This window comes from Fulmarus glacialis, unplaced genomic scaffold (genome assembly GCF_000690835.1).
Source record: "Fulmarus glacialis isolate BGI_N327 unplaced genomic scaffold, ASM69083v1 scaffold4019, whole genome shotgun sequence".
In the NCBI taxonomy this organism is placed as follows: domain Eukaryota; kingdom Metazoa; phylum Chordata; class Aves; order Procellariiformes; family Procellariidae; genus Fulmarus; species Fulmarus glacialis.
The window spans coordinates 66,695-91,443 of NW_009231294.1; the positions used below are offsets into that span (position 1 = coordinate 66,695).

Below are 24,749 nucleotides of genomic sequence, written 5' to 3' on the forward strand. Positions count from 1 at the left end.
ATGTGAAAACCAGGTCTAACGGTGAGAGGAGACAAGTAAAAACAACTTCATCAACATTGCAAGAGAGACTAATAAAGTGTAATATAAAATATTTGTGTATTTTTTCCCCTCTTCTGTTAGTTTAGTCCCCAAACCACATGGAAACAAGCAGGAAATTGCAAACTGAGCTTAATTATACTTGCAGCATCAGCAGAAGTTACAGCAAAGCACAGAGTCTAGGGTGTTGCTGACACAATCAGGTATCCAGAGTGCCTTCTCCTTTCTCTCTCTCTCATTAACATAATGAGCCTATGCTCTAATTTTTCAGATCCTGGATATGTGTAGGTTCAGCATTTCCTCTCCAGTTCTGCCAGAAGTCTGGACAGCAATGTTTCGCTACTGAACTGCAAGCTTCCCTGACACGCATCACCAGGAATTATCAGTGGAACCTCTTTATTCATATCACAGAGGAGAATAAGCTCCAAAACATATAATCAGAGGGTTTTTCTGGTGTGCTCCTTAGTCCAATATGATTAATTCTCTCTGCATCACTGTAATTTACAACAGGACAGCTTAAGCACATTGACAGCAGGGAAATACACAAGTCATCATACAAAAGATTAATTACAACCAGCCCGCTTACAGCAATCCCCAGGCTGGAAAAGGGCACATTTTTTATTCTTGGAACCTTTCTCACATATATAACAGAAAAGTCATCCCTGTTCAGAAACCTTTAGCCAATTTAGCTCCTTCTGTTTGCTGTTAATGTGCTTGCCATATCAGCTGTCAGCGCCAAGCCTATAAATAATTGGTCCAACTGTGATTATTCATTCAAAGGAAACTGCTGTTTGGTCTCGTACTTCCTGCGTTTTTCAGGCTTTGTTATTAAATTAGTTGCACTACATACAAAATGTGGAAGATTCTTGGACAATATAGCCCTTGCTTTGCACACATATAGGATGATAACCAGGATAGAAACACACATTATCAAGAACTCCAGGAATATCAAGATGCTGTGAGATACTCAACTGTCTTATTTTTTTCACTTGTAAAACAGGGTGCATAAAATTTACCTTGAGTCCTTAATACATAGGAGAGAAAACTGTGTGGTATTTGCAATTGCATCATATGACTGGACACATCTATGGCTCCAGACGGTGCTAATAAACAGATACAGTCTACTTAGATACCTCACTTCCCATCACAGTAATTCTATACCCATATCCATCGATGTATGTGGAAATACAGCTTCTGCCCCAAATCTAGCTATGCAAAATGGATCTGTCTTCCTAACTGGACTTATTGCCACCTTCAGTGTCCTCTGTTTCTCTATTCATTTGGCTACTTGTGCAATGTAGTATCTCCCTGCTCAATAAAATCTGCACTGGGTGCCATCAACTCCTGTCTCTTTATGAAAAAGTGTGTGAAGTAACAGAAGCTGATCTTCCGAGGCTCTTTCCCATGCTGTGGGACTGCTTTTATCTGGGATCACAATGTGATCTATTTCTTAAAGCAGCTTAAAAATTACTGCATTTTCAAGTTATTCTAATATCTGCAATAAACTGGGAAGAACAGGTTTTCGGGCGAGCTTTATCATACAACATTAGCAGTTAGTTCCCATGTATTCTGTACAGGAGACTTTTTTCAAAGGTCATCAGATGCTTAAATAATATATGTAAATTCATGCTCATTCTGTGTATGCAGAGCCACAGTTGGATTTAAAAAAAATAAACACAAGCACCATCAAGCAATGCCTTTGCAAAAAGCAAAACTGAGATTCACTGTGCATGAAGCACATTCCTCCTCAAACCTCCTGAATCTTTGTAATCTCCTGATCATTTCTATAGAGGATGTCTACTTTTGTGGATTGTGAATACATGAGTACAGACAAAAATGGCTGCATTTAAAAACTGGCCTAACTTTACCTCCAAAATAAGAAACAGTTTCAAACTAGGTTCTCTTGTTCATCCAAGGCAATTTCACCGACGTCCCTCGGCTTGAACAACAGAAAGTGGAGGAATGAGAACTATAAAGACTGTTTTAAAACTTAACTGGAAACTAAGAAAAAAAAAAATCTACCTTTCCTTTTATATTTGCACTCTTGAAAAAACTAAGAGTTAAAAATGAAAAATACAAGAGGTCAGTTCATAAGAATATGCAGCAGCTTCTAGAAATGTCTCTTTTTTTCTCTAAATACTAGAGAAGAACCTTATAAAGCCAAAGGGTTTTTGACCGTAAAGTCTTGTAAAATCCATATACGCTCAAAATGGCCTTTATTTTCCCCATGACTGGCCAGCATCTGTTAAGGAAGTCTGAAGAACACCCTTTCAAGGAAAGAGGCAAGGAAGAGCAACGGACTTAATTTAAATGTCTCGGCAGAATTAAAGCTGGCCGTACTTGTAGTACTATTAGACTCCTCCATTTTATTTATTGGAACTGCTGATTCATTATGGACTACCTAAACTATCTAGAAAGGCCATTTAAATGAGCCTTTTATCTGATGAATAATAAATCTTAAGGTTTCTGTATCTGATTGTGACGTTATTATATGTTTGGAGTGAACTTTTTACGTTCTAATCTATTCTGGCTAGGTTTATTTCATTTCCTGATACATTCAAACATCACCAATTAAGGCAAAGCAGCTGGTCATAAACTGATCTCATTTCCGTCATTTGCTTTGCTTTGAAAGCTGTCCTTGTGTTCCCTCTTGTGTTCTTTCTTCCTCACACATAATAAAACTAATTACACTTCTGGTTTGAAGAACTTGCTGTATTATTACCATCATTATTGTGAAATGGTTGATTTCAATAATTAGAAATCCTGCTCACTTGCTTAAACATTGCTTTATTGCTATCAGTGAATTCATACTGAGAATGAATATTGTCCAAGGATTTCTGATGTTTATATATCAGTGCTGCAGGCCCTGAATTCTAAGTCACATAAAAATCAATAGGTTATGAGAAAATGTTTACAGAGCAAGGCCCTTAAATGACTTCAGTACAGACCTAGCTGTGTTTTCTGTGTTTTTAGTCAAGGAGTTTTTGGAAGATTTCTGCTTGCTATGTTTTGAAGTTTTTTTTAAAAGCTGTTTCCGTTAGTATTTAAAGAATAAATGCTAGTTTGGAGAGTTTGGCTGAAGACCTCAAAAAGTGTATTTGATTTTTATTTGAGGATTTGGGCCTATTTAGATCAATTCCAGAAATACAGACTGGACCTTCACTAGCTGCCTAAAGGACACTTCAATACCTAATTACCTTTCCTTTAAAATTAATTGTTGGTTTGAAAATCCTGTCCTTAGAGACATGAAGAGCTAATACTGGTGATATTAAGGAAATTTCTGCTAAATTCTTACGGCTATCAGGTAATGCCTTCTGAATTCTCCATTTAGTGCACTTTAATATCCACTTAGGTAAGACTTGCAGCTCCAGAAAAGCCTATACTCTAATATGCACCACAGTGCACAAGACTGCAAACAGCTCGAATTTTGTGTTCAAAAAAACCCAAGGCATACAAAGTACAAAGTTACTGAAGTGAAACGAAAGAAGGATGTCACCTTGGTTCCTTTTGACTTGGTTTCACATTGAGTTTAGCACCCTTCACTGAAAATAACTGCTCATCTGTAACGATAGGGAAATAATTTGTGATTTCTAGGCCCTATGCCTCAGAATTTTTCTAGAAGCTTAGGAAGATGAAATTTAAAAAGTCAAGACTATTTTATTTTTCCAGTTCCTCTTCATACGTTTTTTAAAACAACTTTGGGGGAATTTGTAAGTAATAGAAATTACCTGACAAGTGTTTCTTTGCAGAACAAGTAGTTGAAGTCATTCTAGCATGGGTGATACTGAGCTAGTGAGCACACTCCTCAGCCTTGATAATAACATAGTTATAATACACAATCTAGCATGCGATTTCCATGCAAGTTACTTTTAAGTGTCCTCAGATAATGTCTTGCCTTGATCTTTTAAATTTTCTTATGAATAATGAATCATTAACAAAGTTGTGTACTTAGGAGGAGCAGTTGCCTCTGGCAACAGGAGATGACCTGGCAAAAGTTCAACACAGATCTTGGAAAAACACATACTGTGTTGAAGATTCAAGGCACTATAAGTGTAAGAACACCAATACAGATGTAAATCTATTTTTTTTTACATTCTCCATTTCTTTTAAAACTCAAATCAACAATATTTTTCTTGTGACTTTTCTGTTTCTAAAACACCTGGCAGTTACATGTTCAAATACTATTTTAAACATAGTTAAAAATTTAAATGCACCTTTGCATAGTTTAGTAAGCAACTGTAGAGTTTATCCCTATTCAGGGATATGTTAAAATATATCCCATGAAACTCCTTTCCAACCAAAATCACTTTGTGACAGAATTTGTGTTTTTGTAGAGAGCGTCTGCTTCCACTGAAATTTTTTTTCATGTTTTACTTTCAAGTTTTTACAGAGAAGTGCATAGTTTCTATTGAACAAATGCAACTAAACCAAAAACATTTTCATATTTGTCAAAATATTCCATTCAGTTTTCCCATTTTCTACCCAGCTCTACTTACAAGTTTCTTTTATGTAATGGCTAATGCAGCGTGGGGGTCTCTATGCTTTCTTTCCCCATGAACTGCTACTTCAACAAGATAGCAGACCAACTCCTGTCCCTGAAACAGTGAAGGTTTCACAGCAAAGCCTGTATATGCAGACAGACTTTCTTCTTCCAACAGAAGTAGATATTTACATAAGGAAGACATCATTTTAACACTCAACAGGTTTCTCATCACTACACCCAATAACAATTAGAGAGAATTCTGCTCACAGTAGTGCCCAAACAAAACTGAAACCACCTCAGTGAAGGCTTAAGAGGTACTCTGAAATGTAAACAAGTCACAAACAGGATCAGGAGTGAATTCTATCCTCCATTTGTACAATCAAACTCTATTTACATCATTGAGTTGAATCTTAAAACCTACAGGGCAGAACAGGTATCTTCAAATAAAATGCCAGTCCTTACCTTTGCCTATAGAAGTGGCTATTCCATTCATTAACTGGGCTAGAGATTTACCGGGAGAACCAGGGATATCTGAGGATGCCACTGAGTTACTGCTCAGGAGATCAATCTTTCCCGCTTGCTGTCGAAACTTCTCTAATTCTCTGGACAAGAGGTTAAATTGTTCGCTCTGTGTCCGGCATTTCTCCTCTAGCTCTCGGACTTTGGCCTGCACAAGCAAGACATAACACAGACATTTGACTGAGATCAGAGCGAGCTATGACTGCGTCAGATTTTTCTTAAGTACCAGAAAGCCAGGATAGGCAAACTATTTGGGATAAACAGGCCCACAATCACACTTTTCTCCCCCTAAATTCTCACCCATATTTAGAATGAAACTTTTTAGTAGCCCTGTAATATTGAGGTAAGTACTCCTTTCATCCCCAATTTCCAAAGTGGAAATTCGTCGTCATATTTTTTGGCAGTGCTGAAAAAATCACTGCCAAGAACACCTGCAAACAGATCCTACTTCTACACTCATCTGAATGTCACTTTTGTGTGCTTTTCCAACTTTTTCTAGAACTCAGATGTATTTCTGAGGTTTGCCCATCCTCGGCTATTAAGTTGAAGCCTCCTGAATTGTTAGATTAACATTGATGTATTAAAAAACACCACCAAAAAAAAAACCCCACCATGGTTCATGCAGAATGTGGGCCTATCTACTGGCTCAATTCCCTTCCAAAAATAATGCTCCTCACCAGAGGTGCCAGACCACAGAGAAGTAACCCAGACACCAGCCAAGAGGAGATTGTTTGTAAGCCTGTGAGAAGTATCAAAATGTCATTGTTGGCAAATATTTTTGTTTTAATTTTGAGGTATCAGGCTTTAACAAAACAGAACTTAAAAGATGAGCTTCTGTGCTGACTTGAGAAATTTGCCTACACACAGTTTATGAATTCCTGATGTGAAAAAAATGGATAAGGTGATGGAAAGGAAAGGTTCCCTGGCTGAAAGAAATGACAAAGGCCATGGGAATTCAGGATTTCTTCTTCAACTCAAAAAGTATTTAAGAGTAGCGAAGACACTAAAGCATGAAAAACCCCTTTTATCCGAATCTGTACATTCATTGTACCAGCTAAATTAAGGATATAATAATGTTTTCAATACAACGCATTTAAATTTCAATCTGCATTTATAAATAGCCTGTATATGTTTGCATACACTGTCATATGTTCCTGAAGAGAAAAAAAACAAATCTAGAGTGCCCAGAGAGTTAGGAAAGAGCATATTAACACTGTTGCAATGACTGACGAATCAGCAAAGTTCCTGAGAATTTCATTTGTGAGGTCTGATTTTCACATAGGGGCAAACACGTTGGTCTGTACTCTGGAAATGTGCCAGAGAGACACTGCCATTTGAGACCTGGGAAGCACTCGTGCCTCGCGCTGTGACCCAAACACTGCAAGCAGAAGTAGCTCAACAAAGGCAGTAATAGGCTTCTTATATGAAAAGCTAATGCATTACACCCTGATCTGATGCTTTATGATGAACAAATGTAACTTTCCTTCATTAAAAACCCCTTTATAGTATATGCCTAGTTAAAAAACTGTACTAACAAAGGAAGTCTGGATACCAATGAAATTCATTCAACTGTACTAAAGGTTTCCTCTTCTTGAAAGAAAAAAATGTTCTCAGTTCATAGAAGAAAAACTGCACATATTACATATCAAGAATTAACAACATATATTACATACCACCTATACAAAGATCTTAGCACGGCTAAAGATAAACAAAACACTTATAGTCCCCAGAACACCACAAAAATCCAAATTTCCTACTACAGAAAGCAGTACTGTTTGTTCCTTTTTTGTAACGTACATTTTTAAAGCTACAGTGAATTTTGAGGATATAATTTCTTGTATTCATAAAACACAAATTAATTTAGTTCTGCTAAAGAAGTCTCAGGGTATCTATCTGACTGATTATGAAACAGAAAACAATAAGACACAGAGACATTGTGGGAGTTTTACACAAACATTAAATGCTTTGATTTTTTTTTCTGTCTTCCATCTTTTCACTGTGGTTTTGAGCAAACGAAATGTGAGCTTTTGCTACTTGTTACTTTGCTGCATGAATAAGGCATCTATGTACAATATTAAAAGAACATCAAACAAACAAAGTAGTAAAGTGGTTTGGGTTTTTAGATCCTCTCTTTCCAATGGAAAGTTTAAGGATGAGCTATTCAACTCTCGAAGAATATATACTGACCTTTCCACATGCAGTTATGGAAACTAGCATAAAATAAAAAATAAAAACATCATCATCCAGAACCCAACAAGATGCTAAGTCTGCCTTAAAAAATATTTTTGATAAAAATATTAATGTATTATGATTATTTATTAATTTAAAACTTATTTGCATTTCAGTATATGCCGCCTTTGACTTTTCTTTTGAGTATCTAGAATCTTCATTTTCAAGTTGTTCTCTCACAACAGTATGAAGCCTGGAAGAAAAATGCCTTTACTACTTTTTTTTAATCAAGGTTATGAGTTAAAAGTGAGCACAAAGCTGGTACTATATAAAGAAAAACTTGCCGTAAGATCCACAATAGTACTAACAGGAGGCATCCCCATACCCATCTTTGTTTCTTGACTTAAGGCAGCTGCTTGGTTCATTGTTAGCCAGCCAGACGCACCTCATTGTAGAAAATCTACATATTCACGTATGTCACTGCAGAGTAAGGCATGTGCTTACACTCTCAGAAGTACTGAATTTTTATTATTCTGTATCACGGTTCTGCCCATAGAGCCTATCCTAACAATGATGGCACAAAAGTGCCAAGTCTACCAGATCTCCCTAAAACTGGATCTGCCTGTAGCAGTGATTGTATGAAGACACATTCTCTACTGCAGACCATATTGAATGTATTTCACTTAGGACTTGCCAAGTTTCTCATACAATACATACTGTTATTTCTAAAACTTAAACAGCTTCTTAAATTGAAAATGAAGTAGACTCCATCCATTACAAGACAGATACTGTTCATACAAGACAGATAAAATGATGAGCAACTTTCCAGGTGGACAGGCTTGAATTCAGACTAGTAATTAGCTCACATATTCTGCTACAGAGATACCATTTCATAGTTTAATTGTTTACACAGCAGTGATGGCTTTCAGTAGGTGGCTCAATAAATCAACCTCAGGCGAAAATACCACATAAAATTATCTTTGTATTAAGAAAGAAACAATCTGAATTCAGACAAAATCCACACAGTCAGAAAGCTACAATCTTGAATAAACTACCAAACCATTCTTATTGGGCATGCTCGTAAGAAATTCACTTTCAAAAACACTGAGTTCTCATTAAATCATGCCATATTTGAAGATTAACCTCTTGTAGAAAAGAAATTCTGATTTTGGTGATTTGGTATTAGGCCAATAAATGCCAAGCATGCTTGCATAACAATGGTTCTAGCACACATCCCATGCAAGGTTAGGCAGGACTATCGTACTCATTTTGAAGGGAAAAGTGCAGGATTCAGGACACGGAAAGGAGAATTTATGCCCTAAAATACCTGCATGCTGTCCAAGGTGTTCTGGATGAAGTGCAAAGCAATAAATTCCAAACAAGACACAGTAAACAAAGAGATGTGAAATAAACAAAGAAATAAAACCAGTTTTGAACACTTTTTTTACATTTCAAAGCAAAATATATTAGAACAGTTAACACGTGTAAAATCATGCATTAACACAAACCTGAATGTTTCAGAAATTAATACCACTGCTGGTCTTAAATTGCAAACGGCAGATTAAATAAAAACTAATGGGCTTATGGCAATAAAAACAAAATCTTAGGAAACCTTGATGGGGTTATGCAAATCAGAGGTTGTAGACAAATCAGCTGAACAGGAATTTTGATTAATTTGAGGGGAGTAAATAATCACTTGCCTGCTTTGTTTCTACTTAAGTGTTCCTGCATCATATACTTTCCACCAGGCATTAAATAATTTAATCTTATGTTCTTAAAGGCACAACAAACTTAATATATATGATGATAATGAAAGCATATGAGTAAAACACTTTCTGTGGGAATATTAACTTTTATAGACATAAATAAACAATTTTTAAAGAATTTTTTAAGATGATCAATGCACCAGAAAAGCCACCTTCCATCAACGCATGACCAGTAAGTACACAGACAGAACTACTTTGAGAAGGTAAAAAGACTAGAAATTACCTTCTGCTGAAAACAGATTTCTAAGTGAAATGTCGACAATGCACTTGCTATAATCAATCTATGGTATCGCATGTTCTTTATGATATGTACGGTATATTAGGACTTAATAACCATTTAATGCCTTTTCCTCAGACAGAAAAACTAGTTTGGTAGTTATCAGCTGTCCTGGTTTCGGCTGGGATAGGGTTAAATTTCTTGCTAGTGCTGTGTTTTGGATTTAGTATGAGGAGAATGTTGATAACACACTGGTGTTTTCAGTTGTTGCTAAGTCCCCTCCTAGTCCAAGGACAGCTCCCGTGCCTACTGACTGAGCTAGGTGCACAAGATGGGAGGGAACATAATCAGGACAGCCAGCTCAGCTGGCCAATGGGGTATTCCATACCATGTGACGTCATGCTCAGTATATGAATGGTAGGCGTGATCCAGAAGTACTGATCGCTACTTGGTTATCGGTCAGTGCAGGTGGTGAGCAATTGCATTGTGCATCACTTATTTTGTATATTTTATCATTATCATTATTATTCTCCCTTTTCTGTTTTATTAAACTGTCTTTATCTCAACCCACGAGTTTTTCTCACTCTTACCCTTCCGATTCTCTCCCCGTCCCACTGGGGGGGGTGGGGAGTGAGTGAGCGGCTGCATGGTATTTGGCTGCCTGCCAGGTTAAACCACGACATCAGCAAAACCCTATTTTGCATAAAAAAATGAAGAACAAAAAAGAACAAAAAGAAATCGGGATGCAGTTAGCACGCTATTTACTTGTGCATCTGTACTTTCTGACACTTTACCTTATCCAAGTACATCAAACAGTATGATTGGAATTTAAAGAATCTGTTAAGCCTAGTTTTGAAAAACTGGCGAGGAGTCTTAAAGTTTAGGAACCTTCTTATAGGAGTTTAATTTCTGCTACATGTTGTCATTTGTCCTATGTTGCACAACATTGTGGGTCAGCCTGCATTTCTAAACAGCAGACAGCGAAGGGAATAAAAGGTTTTGTCAGCACCAGGCAGATATTCAAGTGTATTAATTTATTTCAATTTTCCTTTGATTTTTTGTTTTCGTATGTAATTTAACCATGACTGTATGTATCCACTACAAAGGCACGTTATTATTAGAGTCCCAGTTTAAAATCTCTAAAAATTTCACTCCAGCTTAAGACAAAGAGGTTTTGCAAACCTTGCCCTACTCCAACTAAAACTGACAGCAAAGCTCACTGTTTTTGAATGGGAGTAAGAATTTGCTCCTATTCTTCACGTCACTTCTATACAGACACAAGCAATTCTACATCCTTAGGCACAGAAGACTAAATTACTAGATTTTTCTTTAGGATTGGTGACTTGAATGAAGGCTTGAAATGCAATGCGAAGCCCATAAACACAACTACTAATGAATTTACAGGAAATACCCTACGCCAAGGTCATAACTGAGCAATTGCTAAGGAAAATACTAAGATTTTTTAATGCATTTTTATGGATGATGTTGCCTTTATGGATGATGTCAGTATGTGCAGGTATTTAGTGCCTTAAAAGTTAGTAAATCTGATTATCTGAATTATCTCTCAAAACTTAATTTATTTAACAGTGTTTACTTAACTAAATCCAATAGTCACTGGCAAATTCTAAAAACATATTGCAGCATAGTTGGGAAACGCTAAGAAAGGCCCCTGCTGGTGACACACAGCAGCAGGATTAGAGGCAACAGACATGGGTAGCATCCAGAGAAAAATTCTGACAGGATACAAGAATAATATTCTTTATAATGAAAGTGTTCAAAGTCTGAAAGAGGCTGCCCATGGAGGTTGTCATATCTCCATTCCCAGAGATATTTAAAAATGGACTGGGCAAAGCCTTGAGCAGCCTACAGTAATTTTAAAGAGGGTCCTTCTTTGAGCAGGGAGTTGGACCAGATAGCCAGAGGTCCCTTCCAAACAGAATTATTCTATGTTTCTAATTAAAAATTTGAATGTGTTTCTGGTGCCCTTGATTTTCAAATGCCCAGTTCAGACTACCTTGAAAAGATCCTAGTTTTCCAATAAAAAGAATGAAGTGTTCTCTCTCTCCACCAGCGTCCTTTGAAGGTATCTTTTGAAGTATCCAAATTCTTTCATTAGGTTTAAAAATTTTGGCTCTTTAACATGTCGCTTTATGTTTCCTAGACAGTATTTAATTAGGAACCTTAGGTAATTGATTGGTATTTGCAGCTGTATATCTAGCCTAAACGATAATAATTCTTACAAGTAATCACTCCTTTCTATGTATCTGATAGTATTTTACAAAAAAAAGGGTACTAAAATTTCCATTCTATACAAAGAGAAATTGAGGTACACATCACTTCCAACAGCTCAGCTTAATGCACTCCTAACTGAATTATAATCATTAAAGGATGCAATTAGATTAAAAGAGGAAAAAAACCCTATTTGCCTACATATTATTTGAAACTTTCAAAAGTGATGATACCGTAATAAAGTTATCACATTCACAATGGAACCTCCACAAGCAAAGGTAACACAAAGGGTATCTTCTTACCTCTAGCAACTGAACTGCTCCTTCATGTTCCTTCTTAGCTTCAACCTGAGCCTTGTTTTTATAATAAGGAAAGGGGAAAGGGGAAAGGGGAAAGAGGAAAGAAAAAAGGAAAGGAAAGAAAAAAGGAAAGGAAAGAAAAAAGGAAAGGAAAGAAAAAAGGAAAGGAAAGAAAAAAGGAAAGGAAAGAAAAAAGGAAAGGAAAGAAAAAAGGAAAGGAAAGAAAAAAGGAAAGGAAAGAAAAAAGGAAAGGAAAGAAAAAAGGAAAGGAAAGAAAAAAGGAAAGGAAAGAAAAAAGGAAAGGAAAGAAAAAAGGAAAGGAAAGAAAAAAGGAAAGGAAAGAAAAAAGGAAAGGAAAGAAAAAAGGAAAGGAAAGAAAAAAGGAAAGGAAAGAAAAAAGGAAAGGAAAGAAAAAAGGAAAGGAAAGAAAAAAGGAAAGGAAAGAAAAAAGGAAAGGAAAGAAAAAAGGAAAGGAAAGAAAAAAGGAAAGGAAAGAAAAAAGGAAAGGAAAGAAAAAAGGAAAGGAAAGAAAAAAGGAAAGGAAAGAAAAAAGGAAAGGAAAGAAAAAAGGAAAGGAAAGAAAAAAGGAAAGGAAAGAAAAAAGGAAAGGAAAGAAAAAAGGAAAGGAAAGAAAAAAGGAAAGGAAAGAAAAGAAAAATCAATTAGTCATGCCACATATAGTATGCTCTAACCACATCAAGTGGCATACTGTATACTCAAATCCAAACCCAATTACAGTCTTGAAGGGATGGCTCCATCAATATCACTACAGCGCTTTGGTTCCAAACCACTGAAATAACTGCTTATTTTTAGGAGATTGAATCTCAGTGAAGCCTAATAGCATCGGTATTTTGGAGCAAGAAGAGCACGATCAACACACTGCAAGAACACATCAGAAGTATCTCTGAAACCTTCCAAACTAAAACTGAAAAATGAGCTTGTTATTCTACATTGCAGGAGGTTCATAATGTAGAAACCTAACATACCAGGCTAGGAGAAAGCAACAAAAATTAATCTCATTCTTTACATGCAGCAACGGTATTTATCATCTAAGTAAATAGCTCACAAAACACTTCAAGGCAACCACAAGAAAGGTTGTCTCTAAACAGGAGTGCAATTTAGGGTCCAATCAACTGAGTCAAAGAAGAAAAGAGGTGAGAGCAGAAAAGTGTATTTCATGTAGCTCAGAAATGCAGTTATCAAATTTTGCTTGGGAAAAGTCTAAACCTTAAAAGCAAAAAAGCCAGTACTCGGTAACTTTGTGTTATCCTCACTTTATTTCCATTTAAGTTTTCACTATCTTCTTTATTGAAGCTCGCCCAAGATAAGAAAAACTTTATATTAACCATTGTATCAGGCTGCTAGTGTGATGTGCTAACTTTGCCTCTTAGCTCCTTATTACTGTAACCCAAAGACCACATTCTGCACATTCCTCATCAGAGAAAAGTCTTAAAACCCTCCAGTTTAACAGAGGGCAACACCCCACAGACTTTCTAATTTAATGGGCCAGATATTCCCATGATGGACACTGACACAGCTATGTTAACTTCATTTTCCTCATCTATGAGGGCTACTCTGCGCCCTTGTTGGTTTCAATGGAAGCTGGGTCAGGCCATAAAGTCACAACCAAAAACATATACCCAAACTATACTTCTCTGCCGTGCGTGGTAATAAAGCCTCCTTCGATCCTGCAACCACAGTCATATTTCTTCCCGTACTACAGCAGTAAGTCTTATTGCTAGCACCTGATAAAATATTGGCTCCAGGAGCATTAGCAAACATATGATGACAGGTAATAGTAAGCCTTGTGTTATCCATCATTACCAGTTTAATAAAATCTACCCAGAATATGAGTTCTTGATAAATGATTAGAAAACCTGCATCAATAGCTATCTCTCCTTTGCATCGAACTGTCTTGTAGTAAGGCTTTCTTGGAGGAAAAAGACCATCTGATTCCCTATCAACACAAAACCTTGATGAACAATATTATATTCTTCCTTTTAGGCTGAAAATCTGATCAATCTGTACGCATATTAAAAAGACAATTAATTTTTATTTATAATATCAAAATGTGACGGCAAATGCGTCAGACTGTACCAGTAACTTGCTTTATTTTAAACTGCACATTTCTGTGGTTTATCAGCAACTTTACAACAGTAACAAGATATGCTGTGAAATATCATACTGTTACTGCCTGGAGTTACTACTTTCATTTCACAGTACTTTTTCAAATAATTAGATAACACTAATAAAAAAAAGGAAGAAAGAATTTAACACACATGTACTAGGCACATTGGGAAGTCAGCTCTGGAGGAAATGTGAGCCAGCAATTCCTGTTTAACGATGGAAGCAAAGTATTATAGTTACTTAGGTAACAGATTTATTTAAATTGTTTTTCTGACAATATACACTGCATTATAATGTTGAAAAGGAGATCAGTTGGATACCAGCAGTCTAGAGGCTAAAAGCAGGACAAATTAGTCTGTGCTCATCTCCACTACTATGCCTAGAGAACTACAGGCAGCTTGGGTATCTCTCTACAAGGTAGAACAGTGCACAGTATAGACATCCTCCCAAAATCTTCCAAAGTTTTGAATACTTTACCTCTTCTACCCATACAGTGTACTAATGTGGTCTTCATTCTTATTCAATAGCATTAATAATAGCATTACAGAAGCAACTAAACATCTCAGCCAAGCTGGGATCCCAGCATGTCACAATGGAAAAGAATCTGAGTTTGGAAAGGCTGAAAATAAAAATTTAAAAAACAAAAGCCCTTTTTCTTTTTGAGCAGTATCTAGAATGAATATCACAAGCAGGTTTTGTCATGAGATGTGATAGGTAGAATGCTCATTTAAGTTGTCACAGATCTTTATCATGAAAGGCAATAATAATTTAAAAATACACAATAGCAAATTAATCACATAAAGAATTAGATGCTTCAGGGTGAAAATGACTGTCTGTGCAAAGTCCTAGGAGGAGTATTCAGGCTAATGAATGAAACCAATAAGAAGGATGAATTATTTCTTAAATGCTTCTACTAAGTAATGCATAGATGAATTGTTATGGTGGATTTCAGTATAGGAATTCTAAGCTAAAATTCTAGTGGAACTTAGTGGTAAATGATTATTAGATAATAATTTTTAACATAAATGATCTTGTATTCCATGCTACTTCAAGTCCACTGAACAAGAATTTCATCACTGGCTACAGATGCTGAGCTAGTCTCATTGAGTAAAATAACAAATATAATACAACCTCATCTGTGCTTGAAGTCTATCATGCTATAGCTTAGCAGAAATGACTGGAGAAAACAGTATACAGAGATTTGTCTCCTGTTGCCAATCTGTAACAAGACCCATGTAATGTGGATTTATTAGAAGAATGTAACAAAAATTAGCAAGAAGAAAAGCTGTACCTTTCTTTGGTTTCTTTGCTTTGCCAAGAAATTTAAGTCCAAAATTTATGTGGAAGTTCAAATAATAACAGCTGAATATAACTAGAAATGGCATTTTGAAATATGCCTAAACAGATTAATTGCAAAAGGCTAACAGAAAACTAACCGGAAGATTTCATTTGGTCAAGTGAAGCTTTCTATTTCAAGCAAACTATATTTAGATACATCTTCTTATTCTGCTGAATGGAGAATGTCCCTCCATGCCAATTCTCTACCAAATTATAATCAGCATTATTATTTTTGTGTTTTGATCTAGTCAAGCAATTGGAAAAATTAACATTAGTATTGAGAAAATTGCAGCTTTAAGTGACTTTAAGTGACTTTAAGACTGAAACTCAATACCATGTGTTTTATATTATAATGAATACTGAGAAGTTGCAGAGTGAAAAAAAAAAGTCTTAAAAGTGATTTGTGAAACAGAGAAAGAGCTTGGAAATGAGGTATTTAAACAACAGTTTAGTTTATGGAAAAGAAGATCAACTGTGATGTCTAAGTACCTTCACAAGAACTTACTTTAATCTAATTTAGTGGAAAAAGGTAGTAAGAATTGTCAGTGCCTGGAAGAGGAAGCCAAAGAAATCCTAACAAAACATTAATATGTCCGTGAGAATGATTAACTGTTCCAGCAAACTGACAAGGAAATTTTGATTATCATGAAATTAAGACCAGATTCCTTCCTGACATTTAAGGAATGCACAAATATTCCCGAGCTCAATATAGAGGGAAGCAATAGAAATACAAAGGAAATACATGTATTTGTATCACTTTTCTCCCTTTTGGGAAATACAAGGACTTACATATACTGGTCAGGTTAATCTTCACTGGCATGAACATTTATAAAAATTGATTCATATAGTCATGTAAATCCAACAGTAAACATCCACTTGTTACAACTGCATCAGCAATCATGCAGAACAATCCAGAACAGGAACCAGTTTGGTGGGTGTGGTTTAAGTTCCTTTAAACCAGGAGATCTGTTTCATGACCTGTGCTCTGTCACTGCAATTTGCTCTTTCACCTGACTTTCCCTTTCTCCACTTACCTTCTGCAGGAGTTCAATTTCCTGCTGTTTGGCGTTGAGAACAGCCAAGGCTTGCTCATGCTCCAACTCCAACTGTTGCCGCCGTTCAGCAGCCTCTCGCATATGCTGTTTCAAAGGAAGCAGAAAAACTGTCAGGAGACTTCAACATATTCTACCTGCAGCCAAACATGCTGCCACTCCCAGGCATGCAGATGTTCATCTCAACATAAAAGCTCACTGGTATCACTGATAGGCAAGCAGGAAACTAGATAGGATTTTAATTTGGTCAGTACTTAGGGGCATATTGCCAATGCTAAACTCAGGCATTTTGACAGCAGTCTCTTTTAGGATACACGACTCTTGTCATTGCCAGCAGTGTGGCCTCTGTGATGCACAAGTGAACAGTATCCATTTTATCCATCAGGCACACATTTATATGTGACATTGTGCTGAAAAATTAAAGCTTGGAAAAAAATTAGCTTGACAATTCCCTAAATGCCTCTTTATCTAGGATATGGTTTTGTGATTTGTTTTGCAAATGATGACGCAGAAGAAATAGCTTACCTTTGCTAATCTCTGCCTATTATTTATAGCAAACCAGACAGAGCAAAACTAACATAGGTGGGTTTGTGACAAAAATGACTATACAGTACTCAAAAACGACTTTTAAAAGACAGTTGCTACTAATGATTCAAAGCAATATGAGAAAAGTTCTTGGGAAGAGCACAAGCTGAACAATGTCAAGATACCCTTTGCAGATAGAAATCTTTTTCATTACAGGTTAGTATTATTCTCCCAATATCATTATAACTTTCAAACACCCTGTTAATAAATGGGAGTTAAGAAAGATCTCTATAGATTCTGATCTCTTCTCTGGTGAAACTGATATTGAAGATTTTTATTTTCCAAATTACATATTATTCCCATAATACTCCCAGAGCAATGTCTTATCTGCAGCACCATGAGTTATTACACACAAACCTATTAGGAATCAGCACTTGGAAACAGAAATACGTGGCTGCAATTGACAAGAACAGGCCAAAATATCTCTTACTGTGAACAAGAGAAAATTTTATCAAGCATATTGCTAACCTTTAATGAGCTGTTATTCTCTACTACATGTTACTCATAACAAAGAGGGACAGCACAGTGAGGCTGACTTCTCTCAATCTGGGTGTGTTTGCAAAGGAAGCAGAAATGTCTCCAATACTCTGTTTGGCCTCTGCTTGGGATTTATTTATTTTCATTTGATGTGTTGATTAAAAACAACAAAAAAAAAATCAAAGATTCTTCCAATTCATCCGTTTTGACCCTCAACTATAGTTTGTTTTCTCGGAGTTTTGTGAGGATTCAGTATTTTGACTATAGACATTTCTGAACTGTGCATATTGTACAAAAGTTAAATGGATCTGTTCATGGGTAATATCTATTATCAGCATTTAATAATGACCAAAAATAATGGTTCCAGTTCTCATCTCATCTGAATGAACATAACCTATTTTGCTAACTAGTATTACTCATGATTTAAATTAGCATGAAACTACATTTACTGAGTTCAGCAGCTTCCATCAGGTCTTATGTAAAACTTGACACCAATGGAGCATCAGCACATTTCTTATATTCAAGAAATGGTGAGGCAATCAAGTCATTCTCACACTTTTAATTAAAACCTTTAATTATCAGAAAAAACCAAAGGTCTCACTTCACTCTCTCAAAACTTAGTACCAGATTTAGTACAGCATATTTTGATACTGTTAAGTTCTTACTACTTTTACAAAAGCTACTACAGAACATTTCTAGTCCTTTGCAGAGATCAATAAATAATTAATACTATGACCATACAGCGAATCTGTAAAATGTAATGAAGAAACAGATTGTGATACATGATCTATGATTCTCCACAGCTTTTAATTTCCCTGTTTCCTAAAATATGTATTTAATAATCTACAGTTCACAGATTTGGTCATCTATGTTAACCTAAAAGTATCTCTCAGTCATTTGAGTATTGTCATGATCTACTTAGTATTTAAAGCAGCAAGGATCTCTTCACCCCAGCATCGGTCCCTCCCCTGGCACAGCAATTAAATCTCCCCCAAACCAGAAGCAATTCCTCCCCTCCCACTCTGCTCACAAATTGGCTCTGTCTGCAAATCTGTTTTGCGCTTACTATCTGCACAGCAGCTGCTGTCATTTCTTCTTCCAAGCCTGAGGGGAATAGGTTAGGGCAGTGGAGGAGGACTGCAGAGATCGCTAGAAGAACAGCAGAGAGAAAGCTCTGAGCTGTTGAATTCTTTCTGCATCTTCCTTCAGGATTGACTTCCACAATGATCACATTGCCATGGTTTGTATAGGTGGTGGCAATCCATTTGTCCATGCTATCGCTGTCCTTAATGTGAGGCAGGTCAGAATTTTCTAAACATGTAAATTTGCACTTCCCTTTCTGCACCCTTTCTAGGTCCTAATAATGTTACTCTAATATCAGAGAGCAAATCTACTTCTAAAAGAGCACAGAAAAAATACAGTAAGGACTTCATATTTCAAAACAATAGGCAAATAATGCTCTATCCTTCAAAGAAAGTGTGAAGAAGGAACCTTTTCAGTGTCTCTTTCAGATCAAAGGCAAGAATCCTGCTATGCAGCAGAGAATGAACTGGGGACATTGTGGATATCTCAGTTTTCTTTCAAATTATAGAGCTAGACAGCTGTATAGTATAAACTGTTTCTGAAATAGCACGTAAGGGACCTGTTCAAACAGTTCTTGTTTTTCCAGCTTCCTCATGGGCAGCTGGGGGATTTGACAATGAATAGCCCATCCTCGCTCCAACTGTTTCAGTGGTTGCACTGTATTACCTACAGCTGCAAACAAAACAAAGAAATCCTTTCTTTCTTACAGCAGTGACTTCTACAGTTCTAAAATGTGCAACTGGTTAATGCGAGAACAAACTCAAATGGCTTTCAAGTACTAAAGTCTTGTTTATGAGACAGAACTCATACATGATGCTGAATGGGGAGCAAATATAATTCTCACCCAAGTACTCTGATCAAAGGACTTGTCATCTGCGCTTGCAGATGGGTAGGCACCATTACTGTGGTGAATGGGAAAAGCTGGCTGAACACATCAGAAAATCAGAACTGTTCTGTGTGAGAGGCACTGTGAAGATTCTCAGAAGTTAGCTAATTCAGCAGTTCTTCATCTTCCCTTTTCTGCTTTGTTGATACATCCTGAGATAACAGAAAGTGTAACTGAATTTCTCTTTTGACAGAGAAACTAGGCTAAATATTTCTCAAAACTTCCCAATGGTTGGAAAGCTGCAAACCATTTCTTCAAGCTACTAATTTCCCGAGCATATGAGGACACACATGAAATACACAATTAACTGCATCTGCTTGGGCATGCTTTAATGCTAAAAAGGAGATTTAGGGTTTCAAGTCTGTTCAAGGTACTCTACCAGCTCAGAAAGGTTCTGCTCAAGGGAGAGAACTACTGAACATGAAAAGCAGGGTCTCTATATCCACCAGATAATTTTTGTTTCCGTGAAGGAAAACTTTTGAAGGAGTTCTTAAGCAGAACAGTGAGATTTACAGAATGTTTCTCCCACATGCATTAGAAGTATTATTTCAGTAGAAGTTAAGCAAAATCATCAAATAACCAGATTCTTCTACAGAAGAAATTTGGAGTAATCATTAAATCAAATGCCAGTAGATATCCTAATTAAAAAGCGGAGAAATGAACATTGTTTGGTATGGCCAAAGAAGAAAGTACGTTCTTTAACCTGTTTCAAGAAAATGAAACACAGTCCGTCATTAGAGGAGTTTCAATGTTCAAAAACATACAAGCCTAGCAAAACCAGTATCTGAACAAGGATTTTTATTGCTCATGAAAGTGGGGTTTTTTTAGCAGCATAGGAGTCCAGACAATAATAATTTGTATTTTGACTTGATGAAACGAGAATTAATGCCAATTTACTTAGAGCAAAGTCTAATCTCAAAATTCAGACAGGTAGCCATTTTCATCACTACGTTCATCTCCAAAAGCCCAGATCTATTCTTGGGCTAGCCAACAGCAAAACTATTTTTCCCCTTTTAGAGTGGGTCTGATGCAAGTCAAAATCTTTAACGAACCCAATTTCAAATAAGTGATTGTACTTCTGAAAAGCATTGGCTGAAGCCACTTAGCATTATTAAAACATTCTGCAAAGAGAAGCCTTGCTCAAAATTTAAGATCTCAGATGACTTATTTTCATTTCCATCTCATCCTACTCTCATGGTATCCATCCCTCCTTTACTAGCCACTTCAGTGGTTTGAAAAAGGAAAACCTTGGTCTTGCGAAGATGAAAAATAAGCAGCTCATTGGCAGTCTGTCAAAAAAGTTTCAGCACTGGATCAATGCTCCATTCTAAACAGACAAGCACATCCTTCATTTTCCTGAATGCTCTGAAGTACAGACAAGTGTTTACAAGTGTTTTCTCTCTCAAGAGTTCAGCTGTAACTGCATGACTTTTTTTTCTTTTTTCTTTTTTTCTTTTTTCTTTTTTTTAAATAATCTTAGTTGCTTAACCTTCTTCAAGGCATGTTTTGGTGGCAGTTTTCCACATCACAACTTCCATATTTTCTACAACTAAGAAAACCTAGGAACAGTGGCCCATTCAAACCAGTTTGTGTTTCACATCATATGCTTCCTTCCATTGGCTCCCTCTACCCGTCACACTGGACACCAGCTCATTGTCTGTAAGTGACCTTTCAAACCCTTCTCCATTACTCCTGATCCATCTATCAGGTTTGGCTTATCAAGTTACTGACTTCCATCCTTATTTAATCAATGACACTTCGGGAATTTGGCTGTTTCCTAGCAAAGCACTATTTCCTTCCCACCACTAGAACCTTTTTTTGCACTTTGTTTCAACATATACAAATCATTGCCCCCTTGAGTTAGCTGGGAAGTAATAATCTCTTGGTTGATTCCATTTTCCAACTGAATTTTACTCTTACTCTACCCCATCATCTCAGCTAGATCTCATCTCTGTTAGATTCACCTGGTGAATTCCACTATTTCATAGAATCAGTTTGTCCCATGGCATTATGCACAATAACCAGAAAAACAGAAGCAGGACAGCATCTTCAACTAAACAGTGAAACCTCTACTGAAGAATACACTTACGATTCAAAATGCATTACTGAATTTTTTTAAGTTGAAAAGGAAGCAGCAAATTGATGATGTGAAAACAACTGTGTATCTAGAAAACAAGCATGGCTAGACACCAACGTACTAAGCTCCTCTAGAAGCACGTTAAAAGAAAGTGGTTATGTACCAGGCACTATAATTCTTTCTAAATACGACCTCGCTAATGAAACAATAGCAGGTTTTGCAACCCTGTCCTAACAGGGTGCATTCTGCACAGGCAATATGAGCTGGTACCAACAGCTTGTTCCACAAGGCCACAATAACATTTTGCATCAGGTTAGACTGGCAGACATAGCCCTCTTTAAAGTAAAATATCTTGGCAGTTGTTCATATTTCGTTCATCACCATAGTCAATTCTCATCCTTTTCTTCTCATCTTGACTTACCTCCAATAACTGTATAGTGAGAACCTACATCCAATTATTTATAAAGTATCAGATAAAGACCTCTAAAGATGTCTCTCCTCCGATAGTTTGAGATCCCTTGTAGGTACTTGGTCTACTGCATTCCATACCTTCTATCATAACTAACAGGGGCAATGCAGTTTGCAATGCACTCATGCTTCTGTGACTCACTGAATGAACATCAGGAATCTTAAACAAGCAATAGAAGTACTGGATCATTGGGCTTCACGGCATTATACATACCTTTAGGACCTGCTCTAAGTTCTCCAGCTTGGCTTGGAGCTGGTGTTTTCCCTTTACAGCCAAATCTCGTTCTTTGGTCACTCTGAGAAGGGTTTCTCTAAGGTGGTCATAGTCTGATTTTACCTAGAAAAAAAAAAAACATGATTATTGCCCAAACAGCTAATTAATGAAGGGAAAACTATATCTGACACAAACATTTCTGCATGTTAAAATGGAAAAAGGAAAAAAGTTCAAAGAAAATAGGAAAGAAGCATAAAAAACAGAAGGGAATATTCAGTGAGGAAACTGTGTGTGTCTCATATACATGTATGCATGAAACACATTTCTTTCAACAAGGACTACAATCTGGCAACCAAACTGTAGTTACGCATAAGTTACGCAAAGTTAAATAAATATACTATATAACGCACAAAATATATGACAATCAAACAATTCCTAATTTCTCTGGATCTCAGAGGCATCAGAGATGGGTGTGCTATATAAAGAAACAGAGATCTAACGTATATATAGAAATATAAAACTCACATGTACATTTTTCTGGACTATTCTTTAGTGTAAATTGACTTCAGAATAAACTCAAATATTAGCCTGTGCTAGCATTTGAAATCAATGTCTCTACAATTCAAAAATAGGTATTCTTCTACAAAAAAACCCTTGCTCTCCCTTAAAATATTTGCATACAGAAGGTTTTTAAAGGATCACATACCCATCAAGTAGGATTTGTTTTCCGATTTAATTTACTTGGTGCTAGCTTAACCATTTCAGTATGACTAAGTCTTCTTATACAGGATTTTGTGAATCATCAGCGACAGTGACTACTTCATAAACACACATAGAAAATAAGAAAATATAATATTAAACTACTTTATCCTGCCATGGAAAAGTTCTTTCTTCAATTCAGATCAGCTGAAAATTTGATTTCTTATCGCTGATAATTTTATGACTTTATGTCCTGTATTGACGTTGTATAACAATAGGATTGTTACAGCTTGTATCATATCAGAAACCACAATTTTTACATTACGAATGAAAACCCACCATCAATAAACACCTGGGTAAAAAAATACATAATGTTCACATACTATTTCCACTTCCCTGCAATGTTGATAGAAGGTAAGAATGCAAAAGAAAGAGCCATAATATTTTCAGTGAACAGGTTCCAAGAAGCATCTGTTTTCCTTTGTTAACTGCAACACAGCACAGAAGCACAAACAATGCTGGGAGGATTACTGACTAAGGAAAGGCAAAGCAGTACAAAGTAGTGGGATAAGGCATAGGCTTTAATCTTGGTGCAGCTCATGCTTCCTTCTGACTTCAGTTAAGGAAGTGACAAGTTTTTTTTTTTTTCAATTTAATTATGGTAATTTCTTGGGTTTTTTAAAGAATGAATGGCATTAAGCAATCTCTGACATGGATATCTCCTGGACATTTTCTAAAGCGATGTTTTGGAAACTGATTCAGCCTTTCTATTTGCCTTCTGGCTCCAGTTTGTTAAATTGCAAATTTTGCCATGGACCAAACAATCTAAACGGTTGCAGCCAACCCTCGTATTCATCTTTGTAAGAGGGCTCTTTAGAGTGCAGTGGACTAGAAAAAAGAAAGAGGAAAATGGAACAAATCATGTTTTCCACAAGAACTGATGCAATTATTGTCAACCTCAGGATTTTTTTTCTGTGCACAGATTTTTCTTTTCCTCTTCCCTCATTTCTTTATAACTAAGGAAACTATTAAACAATGGATTTTCAGAATCTATTAACTCCCTGCATCCTTTGTATTGTATTTCATTGTTCAGATCAGTCAACGTATATTGTTGAAGAATAATGGAGTGGAAAAAGGAAGCAACGAGGTATCACCATCAATGATGCAATTTTGTTATTGTCTGTGATTCTCAGTTGATTTACTCAGGATGAATGGAAGTACAATATTTTGAACAAGTTTCAAGAAAAGGTTATTTTCTTCAGGCTTTAGTTTTCCCTGTCTCTAAAACAATTGATACCAACTGACTAGTCACCATAGTCTGAATAATTTTGGGGAGCTAGTGAGCCCAGTACCTTTCTGCTGTGTGTCTTTCCCCGCTGGCAGTGAAGGGGCTGTCAGAACAAACGGTACCTATCAGGCTGCGAATGTCATTTGGGAAAGAGATGAATTAGAGACCGGTAGAACTGTCGATATTTTACACATCTCAGGATCTTTCATTTAGGATCTCAAAGCGCATTCCAAAATTAGTTAAAGTTCAGGAATATGCAAATGGTTCTGATAATTTCTCTACTTTCTCTTTTGGCAGATCAGCCTTCAAACAAAGTTCTGCGTATATTTTCATTTTGCAGGTTGGAAAGAACACAATCAAATCTACCAACCACCTTCTGATAATTACTCGTTATTTCCAGCAACACTGGTAACTTTTAATATTTCTAGAGGGTATTCTTGCCAGGACTTTCTCCTCTGAAGATTGTGTATCACACAGAATGCTGTAATATAACCCATAAGGCAGCATAAAACTTGATGAATCTATTATTTGCTTTTTTTGTTTGTTTAGACAACATTTTTTCTTAAATGTGAATTTAATGCTCTCTCCAAGCAGACTGTTTAAGAACATACAGGATATACATGAACTTGAATTACACACAGAGCCCATCAAAACATCAATGTTCCCAGTGGCAAAAACAGTTGACCTAAATAGAGTGCCATCATAAACAGTTCTAATTTCATAACAGAAACAGGGAA

General features: G+C 36.4%; 1 protein-coding gene across 3 annotated transcripts in view; it reads right to left on the reverse strand.

The window, feature by feature from the left end:
- RIMBP2 (RIMS binding protein 2) overlaps nucleotides 1-24,749 on the reverse strand; it is a 148,765-nt gene that overhangs the window by 40,848 nt on the left and 83,168 nt on the right. The window contains exons 3-6 of one of the 3 annotated variants that reach the window (XM_009584507.1): nucleotides 22,026-22,148; nucleotides 16,218-16,322; nucleotides 11,722-11,772; nucleotides 4,982-5,186 (exon numbers count right to left, since the gene is read on the reverse strand). In XM_009584507.1, coding sequence (XP_009582802.1) covers nucleotides 4,982-5,186; nucleotides 11,722-11,772; nucleotides 16,218-16,319 — 358 coding nt within the window. In that variant the 5' untranslated portion in view covers nucleotides 16,320-16,322; nucleotides 22,026-22,148. Of the gene's footprint in view, nucleotides 1-4,981; nucleotides 5,187-11,721; nucleotides 11,773-16,217; nucleotides 16,323-22,025; nucleotides 22,149-24,749 lie in introns of those variants that run through there. The other 2 variants (XM_009584508.1, XM_009584509.1) reach the window with 2 other exon arrangements.